Raw genomic sequence first — 22,323 nt, 5'->3', positions numbered from 1 at the left:
TGCTGAGGCTGCTGTTGTTGGGAAGGACCTTGAGATGAGCTTTTGTTCAGTGCTCCTGGTATATTGATGAAGATAAGAAAATTTTGCTTTGGACAATCTCATGCCGATTTCACATGGAGAAGAAGTGTAGCAATCCTCTGGTCCAATTCTTTCCTTATTGCAGATGTGAACATTAAGATCAAAAGGAAGCACAGGGTGCCAAAGCCGCAGGGCGACACCCTGGTGGAACTAGGGTAAGAACTCAGTTGACCTGAGTCTCAATCCAGTGTTCTTTCCACTGGGTTCCACGGCTTCCCTTGGTGTCAGATCTTCCTTCCTGCTGCCTTCCTCCCAAGATGCTGGAGGCCACCCATCACTGGAAGGGGGGTGGCTAGGTTAACTAATACTCTTTCCTGGAATTTCGTAGGGGAAGGGCTAACTAAGAACCTGTGATGCGTAAAAATAGTAGTGGTATTAACAAGTTGATTAATCACTTGGCAGTTCGAAGAGTGATTCAGCTGCTATCACCTAACCGCAGGCTTCCCTGAGAACTTAATCCTGTTATTTTTTCTAAGTTGAATCCCCACCTTTACATGAGGATGGAGAATGTTATCCACTGGTTCATGTTTGTGGTCCTGCCAGAGATCCAGCCAGTGATCTGTGAGCTCTGTCCTGTCAGGCACCAAGTGTCCTGCCTTTAGAATTGAAGGGTCTCGTTTCGTGACTCCGAGAAGAATCCCTCTTTCTGTTGGGTGAAGAGGAGCATTCAATTCTCCAGAAAGGTTTGAGTGTGAAAAGTTGTGTATTGTTCACCTTCTTGCCCTAGTTGGAGCTGCTCCAGCAACTAGTCTGTGGAGGGATTGCAAGTTTAACTCCAGCTCAGGGAAGCTAGATAAGGCAGCCTCTAGCCTAAGGAGGAGGTGCATGTTTTTTATGTCAGGTCCCATGATGCTCTTCCAAATTCCCTTTGCCTGGGACGTAGCCATTGATGGTAGGCTTCTGCTGTGATATGTATTGTTTACTGAAGTAATTAAAATATGCAAAGTGTTCCCTGTCCCCCATTTTGTGCTTCTTCCCCAGCCACTTCTGGCATTTTTTGTTGGCAGTTAATAAAACAAAAAGGTGGGTCCAAAGGCCCAAGTCTCCCTCAGGTTAGAATGATTAATTTGGAGAGGTTTAGAAGTAGCAGGTTTTACCTCTAGCTACAGCCGTGCCTTTCTGGCTGATGTGTTCTACCTGCACTAAGCACTGTAACTGAGGGACGGCAAATGCTTCACTAAGAGCACAGGGCAAGTGGAGGGAGGCGGGAGAAAGGAGGCAAGGGTTTGTTTGCTTCTTATGGCAGCACAAAACCAAAAAAGACTTCCCTTTCTGGGAAGCCCAACACTGAACGAGCCATACCCAAGGACACCTGAGATTTAGTTCCTAATCCGGCCTCAATCTTTACCATCACCAAATACCCCCGTCTACCTGCCCCCACAGAAGTTCAAAACCTATCCCCCTATGTTATCTAAATCCTCGATGTGGAGAACGCTTCTTGCAAATATGTGCTAAGATAGCAATACTACTAGCACACCCATAGTGCTAATGGGGACCGTTGTGTTGACACTTGCCATGTGCTGGATACTGTGCCAAATGCTTTACGTGGATTATTTTATTTAATCCTCATGGTCATTTTAGGAAGTAAATACCAGTTGATGTTTAACATATGGAGAAACCAAGGCTCAGAGAGGTTAAGGGATTTCTGGAGGTTACATGGCTATGAATTTGCGGCCTTGTGTCTAACGCTGTATCATGATGTTATACTGCCTTTGCTGTGCGATCTGCTTAAGGGTGGGCCACCTTCTGTTCCCATTCTGGGGACCAGTTTCTGCACCCAGCAGCTTTTTTAATGGGAGATTTTATGCTTTTTCAACAGCATTGAGTAGAGCGTGCAGGGTGCAAAGATTGTTAGAGGCTTTAGGTCTTACCTTCCACTGACCCAGAAACAGCAACCTGCCTTTTCCAACCTCTGGCCTAGAGAGATGAGAGATGTGTGAGCCACATGCATCATGACCCGAGGGTTCTCACAGTGAGGGAAATGGGAAGACCGCAGCTGGCCAAACCTCTTTTAGAGACAGTTCAGAAGCAGCCCCTCATGATGGCAGGTGTCAGACCAGCACAGAAATCCCTGTCATTGTAGGAGATAATACTATACATCAGTACTTTCAACGGTAGTCTCGTGCTACTGGCTAGGCTTTATAAACATTCTCTAATTAGTCCTCACACATTCTGTCTGAGATAAAGATCAATAGCACCAAACAGAGGCTGTTTTAAGCTGTCTGTTTCTGGGACAGCTGATTTGGGACCCTCGCAATGGAAGGGCAAGAAGGTGTTCCCACAACCCAGGCACTGGGTCTGCATAACAGACATTATAAATGACGGGTCAAGTGTGCCAGGCTGTTGGAATCTTGAAATTAGAGGGAAAAAAAGCCTTCAGTTAAGAAGGCCACATAGTCTAGCGTCTCATTCAAAGCTTAAGAGGTGGGACTCAGCCTGAGCTTATTTACAGATAAGGCCTCATTGGCTTTCAAGGGAGGCTATTCCAGTGATTATTAGAAAAGCTCTTTCTCTCTTGGAGCCATTGGTGCACATCTGCTGTCTGGTCACCCCTGCTCCTGGATGGAAAGCCCAGGCTTATAAGATGATATCATAAAACTAGAATCGTGATTAAAAATTCAATGCTGTCGTCTTAAGGCTGGTGGGATATTCATTCAATAGTAAGTATTATTGCTATTGTTATTAATGTCTCTGAGAATGGCTGGAGGAGACAATTATAATTCGGTTTGCTTTTGGAGGAAAAAGATCCCATCTTAGTCTTTGCTTTTTAAAATTCAAATTATCTTGTTCTTCCTTTTTTCCCCTGAGGCCTCTCTCATAGGCTGTGCAGCCACTAACTGGCCCGGTCTTGTCTTCCCTGAGATTCACATTAGGTGCACTTCCTAAGTGTCTAAACCCTGCTTTGGTAAACAGCCAAATATTCCAAGGATCCAGGTCTGGTGGCCACACTGCTCCTGGAAGCTTCTTTTAGCCATTCCCAGTGTTTGTAGGTCGAATTGTCTTGAACCCACAAAACCCCTAATGAGAGAGATTTGGAGTGTGGCAGTGGATTGACTTTTAGCTTGGCCTCTATCCACCATGGACTTGCTGACATTCCATTCTTGAGCTGGTTTCCTTATCCATAAATCAAGAATGGTGTCTCTTTGTTGTAAGGGTCACTGAGCAGAATGTCCAAGTCCCTGGAAAAATTGAGAGGTGCTATTCATTCATTAAACATAGACATTGAGAAAGTAGCATCTTTCAAGAAAGATTTTGATCCGAAGTCACATGCATGAGCATGTGTATTGAAAACCCACCATGTCTCTGTTCTAGTTAATATCTCATTTAGTGTCTGTACACGTTCTGTGTAGCTGCATTATTGTCCCCATTTTATACCCTAGAAAGCTGAGTCTTCAGAGGTCAAATACATCCCCTAGGGTTGCTTAGCTAGTAAAGGGTATTGGCCAAGTTATAAATTATCCTTTTTGCTCTGTTGGATCTTCTGTTTCTTCATCCTATACACACATTTTCAATAGCAGTTGTTATATTTTTCAGATTTGGGGAGGCATCTAAATATTTAGCAAAGCCATTCTTGCTTGAAAGGGATTATCTTATTTTTGCTAAATAAATCTGAATCTAAACCAAAACCTATCAGTGTCTGAGCTGTACAGGGTAAATTAAAAATCTAGATTGATCACAAAGAGGCTTTATCCTCCTGCCTTCCTTTACCTATTGATGTTTAGCAAGCACTTGAGGTCTGAATGGATCAGTCTGGATCCAGTGTGATCCATGGATCTGAGCTGAGCTGATATCTCCAGCTTTGTTCAGCAAGTTGGGCCCTTTTAACAACATCCCTCAAGTTTGCTTCCATGAGAAGATATGAGTGCAGCCAGGAGGCTCCATGGCTGGGCATTTGGAAAAGAAAACCAGAGCCAAGTCATTTTTCAGCCCACATCTTTGAACTTGCAATGTAGGCTCTATAAAAATATACATTGTTTGGGGCAGTAAAGGACAATGAGCTCTCAGAATGAGTGCCAGCATTTAGACAGGATTTAGAAAGAGGAAAACAAAAGGGGAAGTTATAAAAGGTATGTGTCCTGGGGCTTCCATCTGAGAACTTGCTCCCGGCAGATGCAGCTCTAGGTAAAGAGAGTTGGGCAGAATCACAATGGGCCTCTTTATCCTCTAGGCTCACACTGCTGAACAACTTGGCTCTTAAAACTCCTTGTATTTTTGGAAAACTCCAGTGGTTTTTCCTAATCCTGGAGCTAGAGGCTCAGCCTGAAACATCCATTCCACCAAAGTTCTCTTAAACGGACATTTCTTGCTTAAGCCGTCATAAAGCCCTGCTTTGAGGGAGCAGTGGTATAATAGTGTCTTTGTGAGTTTCCTCTGCACTTTCCCTCCAAAGAGTTCCAAGCACCCATTAGACCTGGGGCCGTGATCTTCAGTTTGTGTCTATAAGAAGTTACATAATAATTTGCCCTACTTGATTGGGAAGAGGAAGAGAGACAAAAAGAAGCCAAAACAATTTTGCCTTATTAAGTCAGAAGTCTGATGTCACTATAGAAAATCTCAGTCTTTGTGTAAAGGTTTCATCCGTGAAATCTCTGCAACTGGTATGAAGCCACAGACAGACACATATTTATGAATGCACACACACATAGATTGTAGATCTAAACCAAACAAATACTCAAGCTAATATATCCCGAAGGCACACACCATTACAACAGGAGGAAACTCAGCGTTCTGCCAGGTGACCCAAAGTCCGTACACATCAGTGAGGAAAGGAGACTATAGATCCAAAATTTAAACTTCATAAGATTCAATCTGTGTGTTTTTGATTTGTACACCTTTATGTATGTATGCCCTTCTCCACTAAAAGGTTCACACTGAGAACAAGACTCTTTGGAACTTCAGTTCCATTTCATTTAACTTTCCTTAGTGACCTTGGACAAGTCACTGCCTCTCTTCCAGCCAAGGTTTCCATGCCCTTAGGGGGGTTAGGTAATTTCCAAGGCCCTTCCCAGCCCTGTGTGTTCATGAGCTATAGCTTTAGTGTTGAATCTCTCCTTTCAGACCTTGGATTCTAAAGAACTTGGATTTGAGGGGCTGGACAGTGTGCAGTTGCAGCGCAGACTGGTCCCCTAAAGGTGCACTAGGAATCCAGATGGCATCTGGAGGGAAAGAGTATAGGTTCAGACACCAAAGAAGCATGCCTAGTGAATGATCAAATTTTAGAGCTGGGCAGGGAGGTGAAAAGCTGGTTGAAAATACAGTATCCTCAACTCAGAAGACCACACTGGAGAAAGTGAGGGGAGAAGGAAAGAGGAGGAGGAGAGAGAAGTTAGAACTGAGAGAGTTCCCTGAGGGCAGGCTGCCATTTCAAAGGCTCTGAGGGCCTCCCATATATGTGGGGATGGAGCTATTAGGAGAGCCCAGCAGTTGGAGTGGGGCGGGCAGTGAGAAGGGTTAATTCCAGGAAGGAGGGCTCTGCCATTCTGGCGAGTTTTGAGGCCGTCAGCAAAGCTAACCAACTGGTTTAGAGTGAAATCATTTATTTTTGCTATCTTGGAGACAGGATGCAAGGACTTTGATACATATATATACACACACACACACACACACACACACACACACACACACACACACAATGGACTATTACTCAGCCATGAAAAAGAATGAAATAATGCCATTTGCAGCAACATAGATGCACCTGGAGATTATCATATTAAGTGAAGTAAGTCAGAGAAAGACAAATATCATATGATATCACGTCTATGTGGAATCTGAAAAAAATGATACAAATGGACTTATTTACAAAACAGAAACAGACTCACAGACACACAAAACAAACTTATGGTTACCGAAGGGATTAGCAGGGGACGGGTAGATAAATTAGGAGTTTGGGATTAATATGTACACGCTACAATATACAAAATAGGTAAACAAGGACCGGAAATTATAGCACAGGAAATTATATTCAATATCTTGTAATAATCTATAATGGAAAAGAATCTGAAAAACTACAGGTATGTGTGTATATATGTGTGTGTGTGTGTGTGTGTGTGTGTGTGTGTGTGTGTGTGTGTGTGTATAACTGAATCATTTTGCTATACACCTGAAACTAACACAACATTGTAAATTAACTATACTCCAATTTTTAAAAATGGTTAAAATGAAAAAAAAAAGCAAAAAAAAACTTTGGGCCTTTCCTCCTACATTTAGGTCATTTATTTCAAGAGGTGTCAGAGGGAGATTTCACCAACTTCATATGTTCGGGGCATGAGTGACAGACCTGTTTGTATCCATGACTGTACTCACATGCATGTGATTGACATGCACATATGTTCATCTAAGCAGTCTCCTTCCCGATGTATGTGTCTGTATTGGATGTAGCTAATACTGATATGCAGCCCTTGAAAACCCCAGACCCTCGGGAATAAGAGTGGCAGTGATTTTAAAGACTGCGTTTAGTGGCTGGGACTCCTACCTGGGCATGTTCAAGGTGACTGCCCCCCGCCTGGCTGACGAGCTGCTCAGAGGAGCAGAGCTGGGTGTAAGATGCAAAGCTACTGGGGCATTTGGGAAACCAGGAGACTTTCCAGGGGATGAAGAAAGCATGTATGCTAAGCCTTTTATTTTCCTTAATGGATATGGAGACTCTCCTATGTGCTGAGACATGCAACTAAGAGAGATTAAAATTGAATAAGTAAAAAATAATGGCACCATATATGACAATCTTTATGATAATCTCCTGATTAGGGTATTTTGCCATTAATGTACATTGCAAAGTTTCTATAACTCTTCAGAAAGCACCTGCCATTCTCATCTGCTTTAACAGATTTTGACATGACCCATATAGATTAGTGATGACAGAGGAAGCTTGAATCCTTCCATTGGTATCAATAATGCCCTGTATTTGCTCACCTTTGCTGGGTCCTTATTTCTTTATCTGGAATATATGGGTCACTTTGTCTCCTTTATACCTTGTCAGAACTATGTGAAGATAGACATTTTGAACTTCTGGGAGAGAAGCGGGCTTCCATATGTCCTTTGAAGAAGCTGCCTCCTTTTCTGTGTAATTAGATGCAGAGACCTGAGAGCTTTCTCGAGCTCAGCTGAGTTTCTCTTTAACCCACAGCAGTGGGTTCCCTCTGACTGCAGGGAAGTTGACATCATTCTATGGAAATAAGCAAGACAATTTCCTTGTTCAGGAAAGGCAGGCTTCGAAGAGAAGGGATGGCTGTGGGGAGGGTGGAGGTGTGCCTCCTACCAGGAACACTCTGCCCCAGGGCATCCTGCCCCCAGAAGGAAAAGGAACCTGGCAGCCTCTGCAGCCATCCTGCTTTTCCACCCTTCAATCCCACTTACTCCTGATCCTCAGGGCAAGGCTGGGAGTGAGGGCTGAAGGCTTGAATGAAAGAAAGGAGGCTGGAGGATTTCAGGCAAGCACCTGAGGCTGGAGGTGAGGCTGTAGTTTTTGCTTTCCTCTTTTCACATCCTCTCCCAGGATATAGCTGCAGGCCTGAGGATGGGTGACATACAGCCTTGGGGAAAGATAAACTTTACACCCTAGATGCCCAGGCTCTATACCTGTCATCTTCAAACTTTAATACCCCTAAAATAATTTTGAAAAACCATGTATGTCCCTTTGCATGTTTTAAGTTGCCATCTAAAATCGTCACCATACTTTTAAGTATGTCATATCCACAGCATTGTAAATATTGACATTAGAAAGATACATCGCTCCTTTAATGCTAATGAACTTTAAATACCAGAGCAATTTGACCTATCATCTATAAAACACATGAACAAGTACTTAAACACTCAGGTTTACATGGTTCCTTTTTCTTCTTGAATTTATATTTTCATTCCAGTTTCCCTACCAAATTTTATCCTTATGGATTCTCGTTTTATGCATGAAAGGCTTTTATTGGCCATTCTATCATAATTTAGTGTGACAGAAATATGTACAAAGATTTAAATATAATTTTTAATGCCCAATGATCATAAGTTTCTAGATGTTAAGAGATTTGGATTGAGTTATCATTACAATTATTAGTAATACACAGAAATAGGCAGTAGATCGAAATAATGTATATCTATCACAACTTTTGATGAATGTGAAAGATAAGGTGTACAATATTTTTGGAAATACCTCTTATATTTTTTGATTAGTTTGTATTCATTGATGAATATTATTTATTGCTAAGGTAAGGAATTAGATTAAGGTTCAGGATCAATTCTATTACTGTTTTTTTCATTTTTATAAATATAAGAAATGAGAAACGTTATTCACAATAAACCGGATGGGAAAGGAAAGAATTTTGTTACTGTAATGTGACAATTCTTTGAACTCATATCTCATTTTTTGCCTAAAATCACATGTTGGTCTCTCATCAAAATTTCTTTTTAATCTTCTCTCAGCTGATAATTCTTTGAAGTCTGTCCCCCTTCAGTGGTTTGAAAAGAATTGGAAACCACCAGACTTGCAAAAGAATTTATTTCCCAGTTACTAGAGACATTCATTTTCAACACCCATACCAATATTTCACAGAGTTTATTCATTTGTCTTCTGTAGGTTTTCTATCCTAAGATTTAGAATGAGTGAGAGATTTGTCTTTCCTTTTGAGAGTGGCAGGCATGTGTGTGTGTGTGTGTGTGTGTGTGTGTGTGTGTGTGTGTGTGCATGCACAATTGGGCAGGGAAATTGCTGGACCACAGCGAGTTCTCAGTGTTAGAAAAAATCCATAGGAGACTTGAGGATCTGCATAATCCTTCAAAACTATCCTTGCCTGGGTACCCATTGGAAAGACTTCATGTATCTCCAAAGTTATGTTATTGAAAACATTTCAGCGGGCACTGCAGTCTATCTCTGCCTGTTACACTCCATGGAAATTTTAGGCAATTACCCTTTAGGGGGAGTGAGAACCACTTGAGCTATACAATAACAAAAGAATGGAAACAACCCAGTCCTATCAATAGTGGATTGATTGGATAAACTGTGGTGTTATCATGCACATGGAGTGCTATCTAGCTATAAAAGGAATGAGAGAACCCCAGTGGGGGAAAAGAAGTAAAGTATGTAACAGGTATGGTATCCTACTTTCATTTATGAAAGTGAGGAAAATGAATATAATCCATATTTGCTTATGTTACAAACAATAAAAGAATAAACTAAAAACAAACATAAAATGGTTGCCTCTGGAGGGAGGAGATCAGGGTGAGGAGAGTGAACAGAGATGGAACTAGACTTAGATTTCATGTACCTTGATTTTTTGGTTTGACTTTAAAACCATGCAACGGTTTTTGCATCTTTGTAAAACATTATGTCGAATGGGAAAGAAAAAGCAAAGCCATTCTTAAAAATCAAAAGGAAAATGAAATGGATTAGGTTGGTGACTTCGTCACTCAGAGAGGAATTACTTCACGTGACTTTAAAACATAGCAATGTTTTAGGTATGTCCCTAGTAGGTATGTCTTAAAGATGAAAAGAACTGCAAAGACTGTAGACAGCTTTCAGCAATCATGTTGTTAGTAAAGATACTTGAACTGAATTTGAAATATATATATTAGGATAAAGCAAATAAGTAATACTACTAATGTAAGATTTTCAGCATAAGAAAAAAAATATGGATATAAAACCAAAGTCAAGTAAAAGCTCTGTAATCCTAAATTTGAGTTGGAAAAAGCAATATAAACTCATGAAGTATTTTCTTTCGAAAGAAAAGTTTTTCCTAGTTATTTCCATTATAAGGACCCAGAAATACTGACCAACCCAACAGCAGTGAGCATTCCTGGCTTCCATAGTGTGGTCTCTAAATTCCATTGTCCACCAAAAGGATCCAGGGTTCCTTGAAAAAATGACAGAGTCTAGGGCCAGGGCAGCAAATGGGCAAGATGAGCCTAGGATATTTTTTCTTGTCCAAAAGCAAGGATGCTATCAAAGACCACTGGGGTTTGGTGAGAGGTGCCAACTTGAAGAGGCTGCTACTGGCCAAAGATTGAACAGTTGAACATCAAAAAGAGCAATTATAATTGATGGAAACACTTCAAATGTATTAACACACACACAAGCGCACACACAAAGAATTGATGATGCTTCTCAAAACCAAACTAAAACAAAACAGTGTAACCAAATAGTGAAGGAAAGTTTCTAGTATAAACTGTTATCAGTGTAACCAAATAGTTAGTGAAGGAAAGTTTTTATTCATAGAAGATTTCCAGCTAATCTATGCAGAGGGAATGCTAGAATTAGAATGTCACCCTTTTAAAGCCACTAATGAAATAATGGATCTGGGCAATGATCATCAATGGCTGCTGACATTTTTAGGTAAAAGGGAACTTTTTTTTTTTTTCTGGTACGCAGGCCTCTCACTGTTGTGGCCTCTCCCGTTGCGGAGCACAGGCTCCGGACGCGCAGACTCAGCGGCCATGGCTCACGGGCCCAGCCGCTCCACAGCATGTGGGATCGTCCCGGACCGGGGCACGAACTCGTGTCCCCTGCACTGGCAGGTGGACTCTCAACCACTGCACCACCAGGGAAGCCCTAAAAGGGAACTTTATAAAGGAAGATCAGGCTGACAGTACCCGAATCCACAATAACAGAGGTGGTGGAAGGTATTACTCAAGGTAGTGTAATCCGAAGCTCTCCAAGAAGTTATTTTATTTTTAGACTCATTTCTTGGAATTTTCGTCTTATTCCTATATATTTCCTATTTTAAAGCTCAGCTTTCAGATCCTTAATGTATCTCATTGAGAGCTTGGATCATTAGCAAGAATTTCTCAGGCAGTGCCTAGGCAAATCACCTTATCTTCATCTGTGAAATGGGGCTACTAGGGAATTCTACCACATAGGACAAGAGAGAGGATTAAATGTGGGGTGTGTGTAAACATCCAGTGGCTGATATTTAGTGTGCATTAATTAGGACTATTTTTATTAAGATTATTATTTCAGCCCATTGCTTGCCTGGCTAGGTTTCGCTATGGGGATATTTGTCAGTATTTTTTTTTACCAAGGAAGGATTTGACCACTACCTTTCCCAGACTGTATCCCTCCAATGTGGGAGAAGGACACAAGAATGCAGGTAGCTCTGAAGGAAAATCAGTGTAGTCTAGGTGGATCTATGGGAAATAGGGACAATCTAGGAAATCAGGTTTGCTCTGCTGCTCACTACACATAGGGCACAGTCATTGCACTTTACGTGTATTATTTTTTGTGTTTAGTGATGCTCAGTTGGTTTTTATATACATCATCTCACTTTAGATACGGCCGTTGCTTGACTCCTATGTTGAAGATGAGGAAACTGAAATTCAAAGAGGTTAAGAGCTTGTCACAAGTCACATCAGGGCTTCCCTGGTGGCACCGTGGTTGAGAGTCCGCCTGCCGATGCAGGGGACACGGGTTCATGCCCCAGTCTGGGAAGATCCCACATGCCGCGGAGCGGCTGGGTCCGTGAGCCATGGCCACTGAGCCTGCGCGTCCGGAGCCTGTGCTCCGCAACGGGAGAGGCCACAACAGTGAGAGGCCCATGTAGCGCAAAAAAAAAATAAATAAGTCACATCAGAATACAAGCTTCTGACTTCCAACTTATTACTTTTCATTGTTATATCACAGTTCACTTGAAATGTTTTAGTCCACTTCTGGAGGACTGTCATATAAAATTCACCCACATTGGTGGTGCTGCCCAGAGAAAATCTTGATAAAGTTCTTCTTAGTGGTACCTCTGTGGCCAATTAATACCCTTCTGATAATTTTCTGCCCAGACGCTTAAGCTCATCAAAGTTTACACCAGCACATTCAAATTTCTCTTACGGTAAACTTGGAAATTTCAATTTGGAATGGCTCTTTCGGATTGTGTATAAAATCATCAAATGAGGCAAACAACCAGCATAAATTTGGAGGAATCTGTTATTTACCATTTTTCATCAAGAAAAATGTTCCCATATTCCTAACCTCTTTTTCTTTTTATTCAAGAAACCAGGTACAATAAACCATTCCACTAGATTCTATCAAAAACCCAATTTTTCTTCAAAAGTAATATTTTGATTTAGAATGTAAATAAATTAGGTCCACTGGTTTTCCTTTAGTCATATGTTTATTTTTTTCTTTTATTGTTTAAAATTTTCAGATGTGGCACACGATTATGATAAAATTACAAACAGCATAGAAATACATACTATGGTAAAAAAAATGGAATTTTCTCTGTGGTCGGTTCTCACTCTCCTTTCTAGAGAAAACCACTGGTTTAATGGCTATATTTCTGGACCTTTTCTATGCATTTACAGAGTTATATAATACATTATTGCCTTTTAATATATTTGCTTATGCATACACTTTTTTTTTTTTTTTGCGGTGCGCGGTCCTCTCATTGTTGTGGCCTCTCCCGTTGCGGAGCACAGGCTCCGGACGCGCAGGCTCAGCGGCCATGGCTCACGGGCCCAGCCGCTCCGTGGCATGTGGGATCGTCCCGGACCGGGGCACGAACCTGTGTCCCCTGCATCGGCAGGCGGACTCTCAACCACTGCGCCACCAGGGAAGCCCTATGCATACACATTTTTACATAAATGAGAATGCTAATATATATTTTTAGTGTTTTGCATTTTCATTTACTATATCCTAGACGTATTGACATATCACTCTACATAATTCTACTGTATTCCTTTTAACTGCTGCATATACATTTAATGATGAACAAATTGCTGCCCTTAAAAACAATGAAATAAAATATCTTCAACGAAGTATTTTTGCTTACATGAGCAAGTATTTTTCCAAGACTTCTAGAAGTAAAATTGCTGGATTAAAAGACACTTAACATCTTTAATGTGGACAGATTCTGCCAGGCTGCCCTCAAAAAAGGCTACCCAAGTCTTAGCAAGGAATAACTCTTCCTCAGGACCTCTCATGCACTGGATAATCCCAGTCTCTTCATTTTCCCCACATAATATTAAAAAAATGTGTCTTTTATTGTTTTGACATTTCTTCATGTGTTTGTGGCCATTTGTAGCTGTTTTGTGAATCATCTACTCTTACCCTTGATTCATTTCTCTGTTGGATTTCTTGTTTTTAACTAATTTAAGGAAGCACTTTATAATATATGGATTTTAATTCCTTGTTACATATATTGCAAATATTTTCTCTGTCATTTGTCTTTTAACTATGCTTATTTTGTATTTTGCCATGCAAAAGTATTGAATTTTATACCAGTGGTTATCTCTGAATTCTGTCCTTTATGGCTCCTTGAACATGTGTCTTATTTAGGAAGGCCTTCCTCTCCTGAGGTTATCCAAATACTTTTCTAAGTTTTCTTCTAATATGATTATTGTTTTGTTTTTTATGTTTAGCTCTTTAATCCATCTGGAAATGATTTTTGTATATGGTGTGAGGTAGGTATCTAAGTGTACTTTTTAAATGAATAGTTCATTGTCCCAACACTGATTACTAACCTATCATTTCATATATTAAGTTCCAGTATTGATACATGGGTCTGCTTCTGGACTCTATTTTGTTCCATTGATCAGTGAAATTGTCTATTGCTATGCCAGTAACACAGTGTGTTCATTCCTGTAGTTTGATAATATGTTATGCTATCTGATACAGCTAATATCCCTTGTTGTTCTATCTCAAGTATATCTTAGTTTTTTTAATCAAATATTTACTCCTCTCAATGAATTTTGGTATCATATTGTCAGTTTCCATATATCATTCCATTGAGGGTTTTATTTAGATTGTGTTGAATTTTTAGATTAATTTTAGGGAAGAATGAGAGGTTCATGATATTGAGTCTTCCTATCCAAGGAAAAGACAATCTTTCCATGTATTCAGATCTTCTTTTATGTTTTTCAATACTTTTCTTTACATAGACCTTGTATATTTTCTGCTGAAGCTATACCTAGGAATCTTAAACATTTTGTTGTTGTTGCTAATGTACGAGCATGTTTATTGAATTTTGAAGTCATTTTACTAGTGCATGAGAATAGTCTGATTTTTGTATATTCATTTCATGTCTGGGTAGCTTACTAAACCATATAATGGTTCTAATTGCTTTTTAGCTAATTGTCTTGAACTGTCATATCATATGCAAACAATGGTGTTTTGACTCCTCCTTTTCAGTATTTTTACCTTGTTTTTATTCCTGCTTTATTGTAGTGGCTAGGGCCACCTGAAAAATATTGCATAAAATCAGTAATAGAAGATACCTTCTAATATGATATTTAGTATATTAAATACAGGAAGTTACCTTTTATTACTAATGAATTAGGGCTTTTAATCAGGAAAGGGTGTTGGTAATTTGGGGCATCTTTTGAAAGAATGGCTTTTCTTCTTTTATTTTTACCTTATGTTTACTTTGTTTCTTCTCTTGGAATTTCAGAGTTCCTGTGAGGATAATATGTGATTGGTTTTTATAAACGCCTTTTAGATAATTGAAATTAATATGCAGCTTTTTCAGGAGGCTGAAATGTACACGCATCACTCATATATATCAATTAAAACTCATTATTTTTATTTTTTAAATGTATCTTTATTTTTGTTGTCTTCTTGATCTATCATTTTGCAAAATAAGTGTTTTAATTTTCCATTGTAATTGTAGCTTTGTTAGTTTTCCTTTATTTATAACCTGTTTTACTTTTTATACATTTTTGTTGCTATCTTAATTGGAGCAAAAGAGTTCATAATTTTCATAATGGCGAATTTTACCATCTTCAAATATAATATAGACCACTTTGTATCCATTTAGTTCTTGGCTTTCTGAAATTTTTTCATATATGCATTCAATTTTGATATGTTCTATATTGAATATATGACATATATTCAATATACTATATATGAATTATATTTTCAATGTATATTATACATATTGAATATTATCTATTCAATATATTATATATTCAATTATATATTGTCATATATTATTATGTACAGTGAATATTATACACATTGTATATTCAATTTTTTTTACTGTTTGTTATATTTTTGTATTCTTTCAAAAGTTTCAGTATTTTCAAAATTCTTTCAAAATTTTCAGTATTTTCTGTTATTTCCTTTTAAATATGTCTTTTCTAGATAACATGCATATTGATTTTTTAACATAAATGTTTCTCTTATTTAAGAGGTGTCATATATAACCCATTAATTCTTATTGTTTATAGTGATATTATTTAAACTTCTTTTTCATTTTGTGCTATTCACTATTATCCCTCCCCCCTTTTGTAGTCTTTTTGGTATTGGTTAGAGATTTTTAGTTCTATTTTCCTGAAACTGGTTTGGAAGCTATATGTACTATTTCTATTCTTTTAGAAGCTACTTTAAAATTCTAGCAAGCACATTTAAATTTAAACTGTTATAATCAACAACTGATGACTTTCTGTAAGCTCCCTTGCCCTTCCTTCTAAAAGACAGAGCCCTTATCAGGCTTTTGATTATTTCCCTACCTACTCGTCTGTGCACTTATTGTTGAAATTATCTGGAAGTTTCATTCCAGAATATTGTTAATAATAGCAGTGATAGTACTATTTGTATTATTACTATTTTTATTTACTTTATGCCTCTGTTTTACAGAAATCATTTATTAGTAATTATATTACATTTTACTACCACATTAGTGACCATTATTTAGATTTAAATTGTGTTTTTTGTGGCTTATTTGCTTTGCACTCTTTGTTATATTCCAAGTCATCGTATATTTTAGATTCTTTTTCCGTTTTTCTGGAGTACATTCTCAATTTTTTCTTCTTTGTTTTTCTCAAAGGCTATGTGTGGTACACTTTCTGAGTCTGCTTGTCTGAAAGAAACATCTTCATTTGTCTTTACATTTGATACAGAGCTACCTTGATTATAAAATCCCAGGTTGAAAACAACTTCTGCAAATTCATATTATCATTTATCTTCTAAAATACTTCAAGTGGATAAGGCAAACATGATCTCTTTTTTTTTTTTTAGAAACAAGGTTGCCCATCGCCAACAAGTCATTCTTTCTTAAGTGTTTATGATTATAATTCCTCCAACTGGCCCATCATAAAAATGAGAACTTTGATTAATACCAATAGTTCGTCAGGACATTTATAGAGAGCTTTTTCTATCAGTCAAAAGCAGTTTTCCAACAAGTTTCATGTATTAGCCAGAAGTTCCCATTTCTGATGCTCTATTTATGAATGATACAGTTAGTTCCTGAGTTCTAAAACATGCTGTGAATTTTCTTCCACTTATGCTAATAATATCTCTAACCTCCTGGGCAGTGAGGATTTCCCTAACGTTTTTTCTCAGGAAAGTGTACCCTGAATGTCAGTAACTTCCTCTTGCCCTTGGCTGTCAGATCTGTAAACCCACAGGTGGCTGATGTCCTCCTCGGGCTATTTAAAAAAAAACACTTTCCTTACTGGCCTTTGAGATCTTGATAAGAACGGTTGTGAATTCTCTTCTGGTCCACCTGATTTCTCATTAGCATGTGGTCTTTCATACTTTTGAACTTCCCTATCCCCTTCACTCAGAACACTGAGTTCTAAGTAGCAGTGAGAAATTCAAGATTGTCAGATAAAGCTAAAGTCATAGTAATACAGATTAGATGCACATGGACCATGCTGTGCTTTAACCTCCTTGGCCAAGGAGTCTAACCTAATATCTGCAAATACTCTGATACTTGGTAGCCTTGCTCAGTGATTCTGTGACTTCCCTCTGGACTCCCTCTCAAGGTTAGATTAGATTGTAGTACCAGATTCTGAAATCTTCTTTCCCACTTCAAATCATCTTGTAATCTTTCTTTATATTCCATGCCAAGGAACATACCTTCCCTTAGGTGTTATCTCTAATTGCTACTCTAGCTGCCTGCAGTATCGTAGGCTTATCTCCACTGGCCCCCCACGCCCCGTCACAAAAGTTGCATCACGTTTGGTTATCTTAGAATAAGATGCATCAAGAGGGCATCTGCCTATGAAGAGTGCAGACTGATGTGACTGATTCTGGCAATCTGGTCACTGTGTGTGCTTCTGTCTCGACCCCTTTTAGGTGGGAGGACACACCATGCTCCCCATTCGTTGGATGCCCCCTGAAAGCATCATGTACCGGAAGTTCACTACGGAAAGCGATGTGTGGAGCTTTGGGGTGATTCTCTGGGAGATCTTCACCTATGGAAAACAGCCATGGTTCCAGCTCTCAAACACGGAGGTACAGAAAGGGGACAGATGGGAAGCTTGACTTGGAGGAAGGCTGATAAGAGACATCTCAGGCCAGCACTTAGAGTGTGTAAAACATTAGGTGGGGTTTGGAGCCAGCAGAGCAAATGCTGGCAGAAGCAGAAGGAGAGACCTTCTTGGTAGAAAAAAAATTATAGCTGTAGGAAATGTGCTGTGATTGTCAAGAGAGCATGAAATTAGATGTTGAAATTGAGATGCAAGTCACGGTTCTGTTTGCTCTGCTACACTTAAAAATCACAAATGTTTCACTAAGACAGAAAGTGAAAACAAAAAACAACTATGAGTTTTTCAATTGTGCCATCTTGTGGAAACACCTACTATGCCCAAGTCATCTGGGTCCCCAAAGGCTTTAGGTAGACCAGGCCCAGAGATGTGCAGGAAGGTGAACTGGCAAAGCAAATTTCATGTTACTGACAGAGCTGTGTGTGGACTTCCAGGAATAAGATGAATCATAACAGTAAATGTAATAATATACACATTATGTATTTTATACTTTTGATTTACAATATTAATAAAAAATGCTAGTCATCAAATTTAATAATAGCTAACATTTAGTGCCAGGCATTTTCCTAAGTACATTAGCCTATACTAACTCAGTACTTTTCACACAAACACTTGTTGAAATTCAGGACAAAGGAAGGGGCGCTGCTTGGGGTTCTGGAATGGACTGGCCAGAGGTGAAAGCATCAGCCTGGAGAAGGCTTGGGCCGTGGTCCAAAGCAAGATGCTTCTCAGTGCCATTGTGTCCTCCCAGGGAACTCAGTCCAGTCTGTAGGCAGTAAAGGGCTTGGTCTCCCAACCCAGCAGACCTATAAAAGATTGCAGTTTATGGTCTTCTGTTTTCCGGGAAAACATGAACATGAGGACCTTTTAATATTAGAATCCTATCTGAATATTCCAGAAAGTGTCTCTCTTCTTGGAAGCTATGTTCATTTTTGCTTTCCTATACCCTGACCGTTTAATTAAGTAAATGTCAAAGACTGAAAAGTAGGCATTTCATTACATTTGTAACGTCTCATCATTTGCAAACTGAATGGATCCTGACCACATTTCCCAAAATAGGACAAAATATTTTGACGACCTTTAAAAAAAATGTAAGTGGGTATATCAGAACTCATTTGTTATGATGCTTTAAAAAATTATTGTTTTCCTGGGTAGGGGGTAGTGGTAAACATACACACACATACACACGCATGCATGCATATATACACATGCTTGTGTACACGTGTTGGCACATTTGCATGCACTCAGGCACACAAGGTACCCTGATCACAGCCCCTATGTAGTTTGGTTGCCCTAGTAAAGAGGGGAATCTGGGCTGAGGGTTCTATTGGTCTCAGCAGATGATCTGTCCTGGTTACCTAAACTGGCTTAGAGTAGCTAACGGGGCTCTTGTGGTCGTCTCTGACACTGCTTGGTAAGGCACTGGCCTTGAAGATGGGCTTCCTACCACCAGCCACCGCTTCCACTCTACCAACACCAGCAGTGAAGTCCTGACAGTCACTGATAATGAGTTGCTCTATTGAAATTGACAAGCTGGAGAGCCCCACATTGGAGGAGACACCACCCTTCAGTGCTTTTAATCTTAGCACTAGGCAGTGGCTACTGCAGTTTGAACTGGACCCCTTTTCATGGAGGTGAAGGTAATGGAAGGTGGAGACAGGGTTCAAATAAAAACGGGACAGGAACAGCTGGAGACCTTTCAGGCTGGCAAAGAACAGAGCCTAGTGGGCCTTTGCAGACTCTGGGGTGACCAGGACCAGGAAAGTGCTAACACAGTGATTGTTTGACAAGCCATCTCAGAGTCAGAGTGACATGAGCCCACACTCTAGACAAGGCGCTGTTGGGGGCAGCCTAGGGAGATAAAAACTATATACAGATTAATGGGGGCAAAGAGAGGGAAATAACATTTTTCACATACTGTACTAGAGAAAATTCTGTGTGATTTTTATCATCACGGTCTGTCTTCAAAATGAGGAAACTGTGGTTTGGGGTACATAAGTTGCCCAAGGTTACAGTGGGAGAGTTAGGCAGAAGTTAAAATAACCTGAGAACTGTAAGATAGAATCTTGAAAATTCACAGTGTCAGCAAAGAAATCTTTTTGGGGAATTGGAATTGAACTGCAAATTACAGGCGTGGTCCTGAGGGGCCAGCTGGGGATGGTCCAGGGGTACGTTATTTGCTTTCTTCCTACTCCTCCCTATGGCCTCCCGTTTGGTACAGTGGCTCATACAATCCCTTTCCCTGGCCTCATTTGGTCCTTACAGCAGTCTTAGGAGGTGGTCAAGGGAGACATTTGATCCCCATCTTACAGGTGAGGATGCTGAGATCCTATGAGGTTAATTGACTTTCTCCGGACACCCAGCTGGGCAGTGGTGAATCAGGTGGTTAGTCCTAGTGTTAAGGACTTTTCAAGAAACAGAATACATGGTTTAGTGCAAAGAGCAAGGGAGGATGAGCCTCACTGAGGAAGGGACCTGTGTAATGGCTTAGAGGCAAGCATCACATGTGCACCGAGGCTGTGCCTGGGAGGGGAGCTTGACAGGAAGTGGGAGCCATGGAGGGGCAGAGCTCCTTCAAGGGGGTTTCAAAATCATGCAGGCTCCTAAGAGGGGGTGGGACAGGTCAGTTGCCAATCCCCACTGCCAAGTGGGAAATGAATGCAGCTCAGTCATCTAGATAAGATTCAGGACTAGAGAGGAAGAGAGAAGTGAAAGGAAGAGTGTCTGTGGGAGTTGGAGGCCTGGCCTAAGAGATGGAGAATAGACGGCAGCCGTGGGCTGGACCAGCTAGTGCTGGATCGTGGCCCTTGGAACCCATGCACAGGACAGGCGAGCAACTCTGGTCTCCAGCCCAGCCTCAGGAGGGTACCCCGCCTCTGCACTGAAGCTCATCAGTGATGTCATTGCCTTCTGCTGCGCCTGAGCCACAGGGCCAAGGCTGAGCTTTGGTGATAACTTCCCTGTTCTCCTCCCTTTTTCAGGTCATTGAGTGCATCACCCAAGGTCGTGTTTTGGAGAGGCCCCGAGTCTGCCCCAAAGAGGTGTACGATGTCATGCTGGGGTGCTGGCAGAGGGAACCGCAGCAGCGGCTGAACATCAAGGAGATCTACAAAATCCTCCATGCTCTGGGGAAAGCCACCCCCATCTACTTGGACATCCTTGGCTAGTGGTGGCCAGTGGTCGTGAATTCATATTCTGTTGCCTCTTCTCTCCCGGCCTCACACCCCTTCTTTTCCACTGCACAGACTCTTTTCTTCCATCCTTGACTGAAGCAAACATCTTCATATAAACTCAAGTGCCTGCTACACATACAACACTGAAAAAAAAAGAAAGAATAAAAACCCTGTAAGGCAGTTTGGCATATATATATATATATATATATATATATATATATAATATATATATATTTATATATCTAACTATCTATCTATCTATATCTACAGAGAGATAACCTCTTCTCTAATGCACAGAGAAGCTGCTGATACACAAACCATAAGACTGTAACAACAACTCAGAAAATCTTAAGTATTATGAATGCAATTGAAACTTCCCTTAGACGCAGGCTGTGGCCCGTGCTTCTTCAGCTCCGACTTCTGGGAGCAGAAGACTTTGACGATGCACAGAGACAATCTTCACGTTGGGACTGGAGGAGCTGGGGTGGAGTGCCAGTCACTGCTGCACAGGTGATCATCTGCACAGGTGTGTTAGCTCCAAGCTCTGCATATGTGCGTGGGCAGACCTCATCGACAGGCTCAGCAAGGAAAGAACACCGAACCAGGGGCCTCTGGGACGCCTCACACATCCCCTGACCATCTGCTCCACGCCTTCCTCCTTTCCTCCCCCTCAAGACAATTTTCTAATTTGTCTTTTCTAGAAAGTATAGTTCTGATGCTTTGGGGAGTCAGCAATGGCGCCTACAGGTAAACACTGAACAAAACAACAATGACAGCAAAACACAAAACAATGGCGACAGTGGACTACATCCATCTTGTTGTAAACTATGCTCAAGTTCCTTCCTGAATTTGAAAGAGTTGTGTCATCTCTCCTCTGGACTTCAAGAACTGGACTTTCTGGATTTAAAGAACCACAGAATTAAAAGCTGAAATCTGAACCCTGCGACGCACTGCCTCCTGTCTTTCCATCATTGGAAAGTCTCCTTGGCCGCACCTCCGACATTCAGGCTATTGGGGAGTTAAGGGGGGTGTCAGACATCCCCCGTGTTGTCTGCACGTGTGGGCACAGCAGGGTTCCAATGGCAGGAGACTTCATTCTTTGCAGGTCTTATAAGGTCTGCCCCTCTGGGTCGTCTATTTCTCAACCCGCCTTCTCTAGATTCTAGCTCGCACTTCCTGGGCCTCTAGGAAGTCCCAGGTAAACCCCACTGCCGAGAAAGGGGCCCAGGTCTGGCGAGAGGCTGGGGCAGTGCTTGCTTCAGGGAGCCAGGCAGTGGAGTGGGCAGGAGCCGGGGGGCGGGGCGGGGAGAATCTGTTTGGCACCTACATCCGGCCCCTTGTCATTCTCCTCACGTTTCCAGCCCCTGGAAGGATTGATGCATCTGCCTTTGAGTGCTGTGAAAATGCAGGGGCTGAGAAATCACTTCTGTGGACTGGGTGCAGGGGGAGGGGCCGAGGCTGCCTGGGGAAGCATCCAACGCCTGGCCGCTGCCGCAGGCTTGGCATCTTAATGAGGACGGAGCCCTGACCAGGGAGAGAGAAGGAAGCATTTGGGCTGGGGCCAGCTCCCTCTGCCCCGACACCAGGGGAATCACTGCCTTCCCAGCTGCCGCTGTCAAAGACTGCGACAGGGGTGCACCTCCGGGCCCCCCGACCCGTGACAACAAAATGCCCGTGGAAACCCACAGCCTAGCCCCACAGAGCCCTCCAGCTGGGGAGAAGAGGATGTGCTTCTCCCAGGCCACCGGTCCCTCCGCCTTACCCAAGCACAGAGCTACCGAAGGGACTGGCTTTGCCCGACTGGAGCCTCTGGGTCCCCCGACCTGCACCCCTCTTGGCCAGCTTAAGGGACCAACAGCCGCCTGGATGTTCTGGTCAGCTGCAGTGCAGGCATCCT

The 22,323-nt window shown here is 41.3% G+C and overlaps 1 protein-coding gene across 4 annotated transcripts in view; it reads left to right on the top strand.

Moving 5' to 3' along the window:
• The window catches only part of NTRK3 (neurotrophic receptor tyrosine kinase 3), a 385,061-nt gene that overhangs the window by 349,465 nt on the left and 13,273 nt on the right, over positions 1-22,323 (top strand). For 2 of the 4 annotated variants that reach the window (XM_067696126.1, XM_067696117.1), the window contains 3 exons: positions 13,405-13,446; positions 17,063-17,221; positions 20,235-22,300. In XM_067696126.1, the coding sequence (XP_067552227.1) occupies positions 13,405-13,446; positions 17,063-17,221; positions 20,235-20,420 (387 nt within the window). In that variant the 3' untranslated portion in view covers positions 20,421-22,300. The remainder of the gene's footprint in view (positions 1-13,404; positions 13,447-17,062; positions 17,222-20,234; positions 22,301-22,323) is intronic. The other 2 variants (XM_067696136.1, XM_067696132.1) reach the window with 1 other exon arrangement.

The sequence above is a fragment of the Pseudorca crassidens genome, chromosome 1 (assembly GCF_039906515.1).
Source record: "Pseudorca crassidens isolate mPseCra1 chromosome 1, mPseCra1.hap1, whole genome shotgun sequence".
Classification (NCBI taxonomy): domain Eukaryota; kingdom Metazoa; phylum Chordata; class Mammalia; order Artiodactyla; family Delphinidae; genus Pseudorca; species Pseudorca crassidens.
The sequence above is the reverse complement of the archived record's forward strand: the minus strand, read 5'-3'. Positions and strand labels throughout refer to the sequence as shown.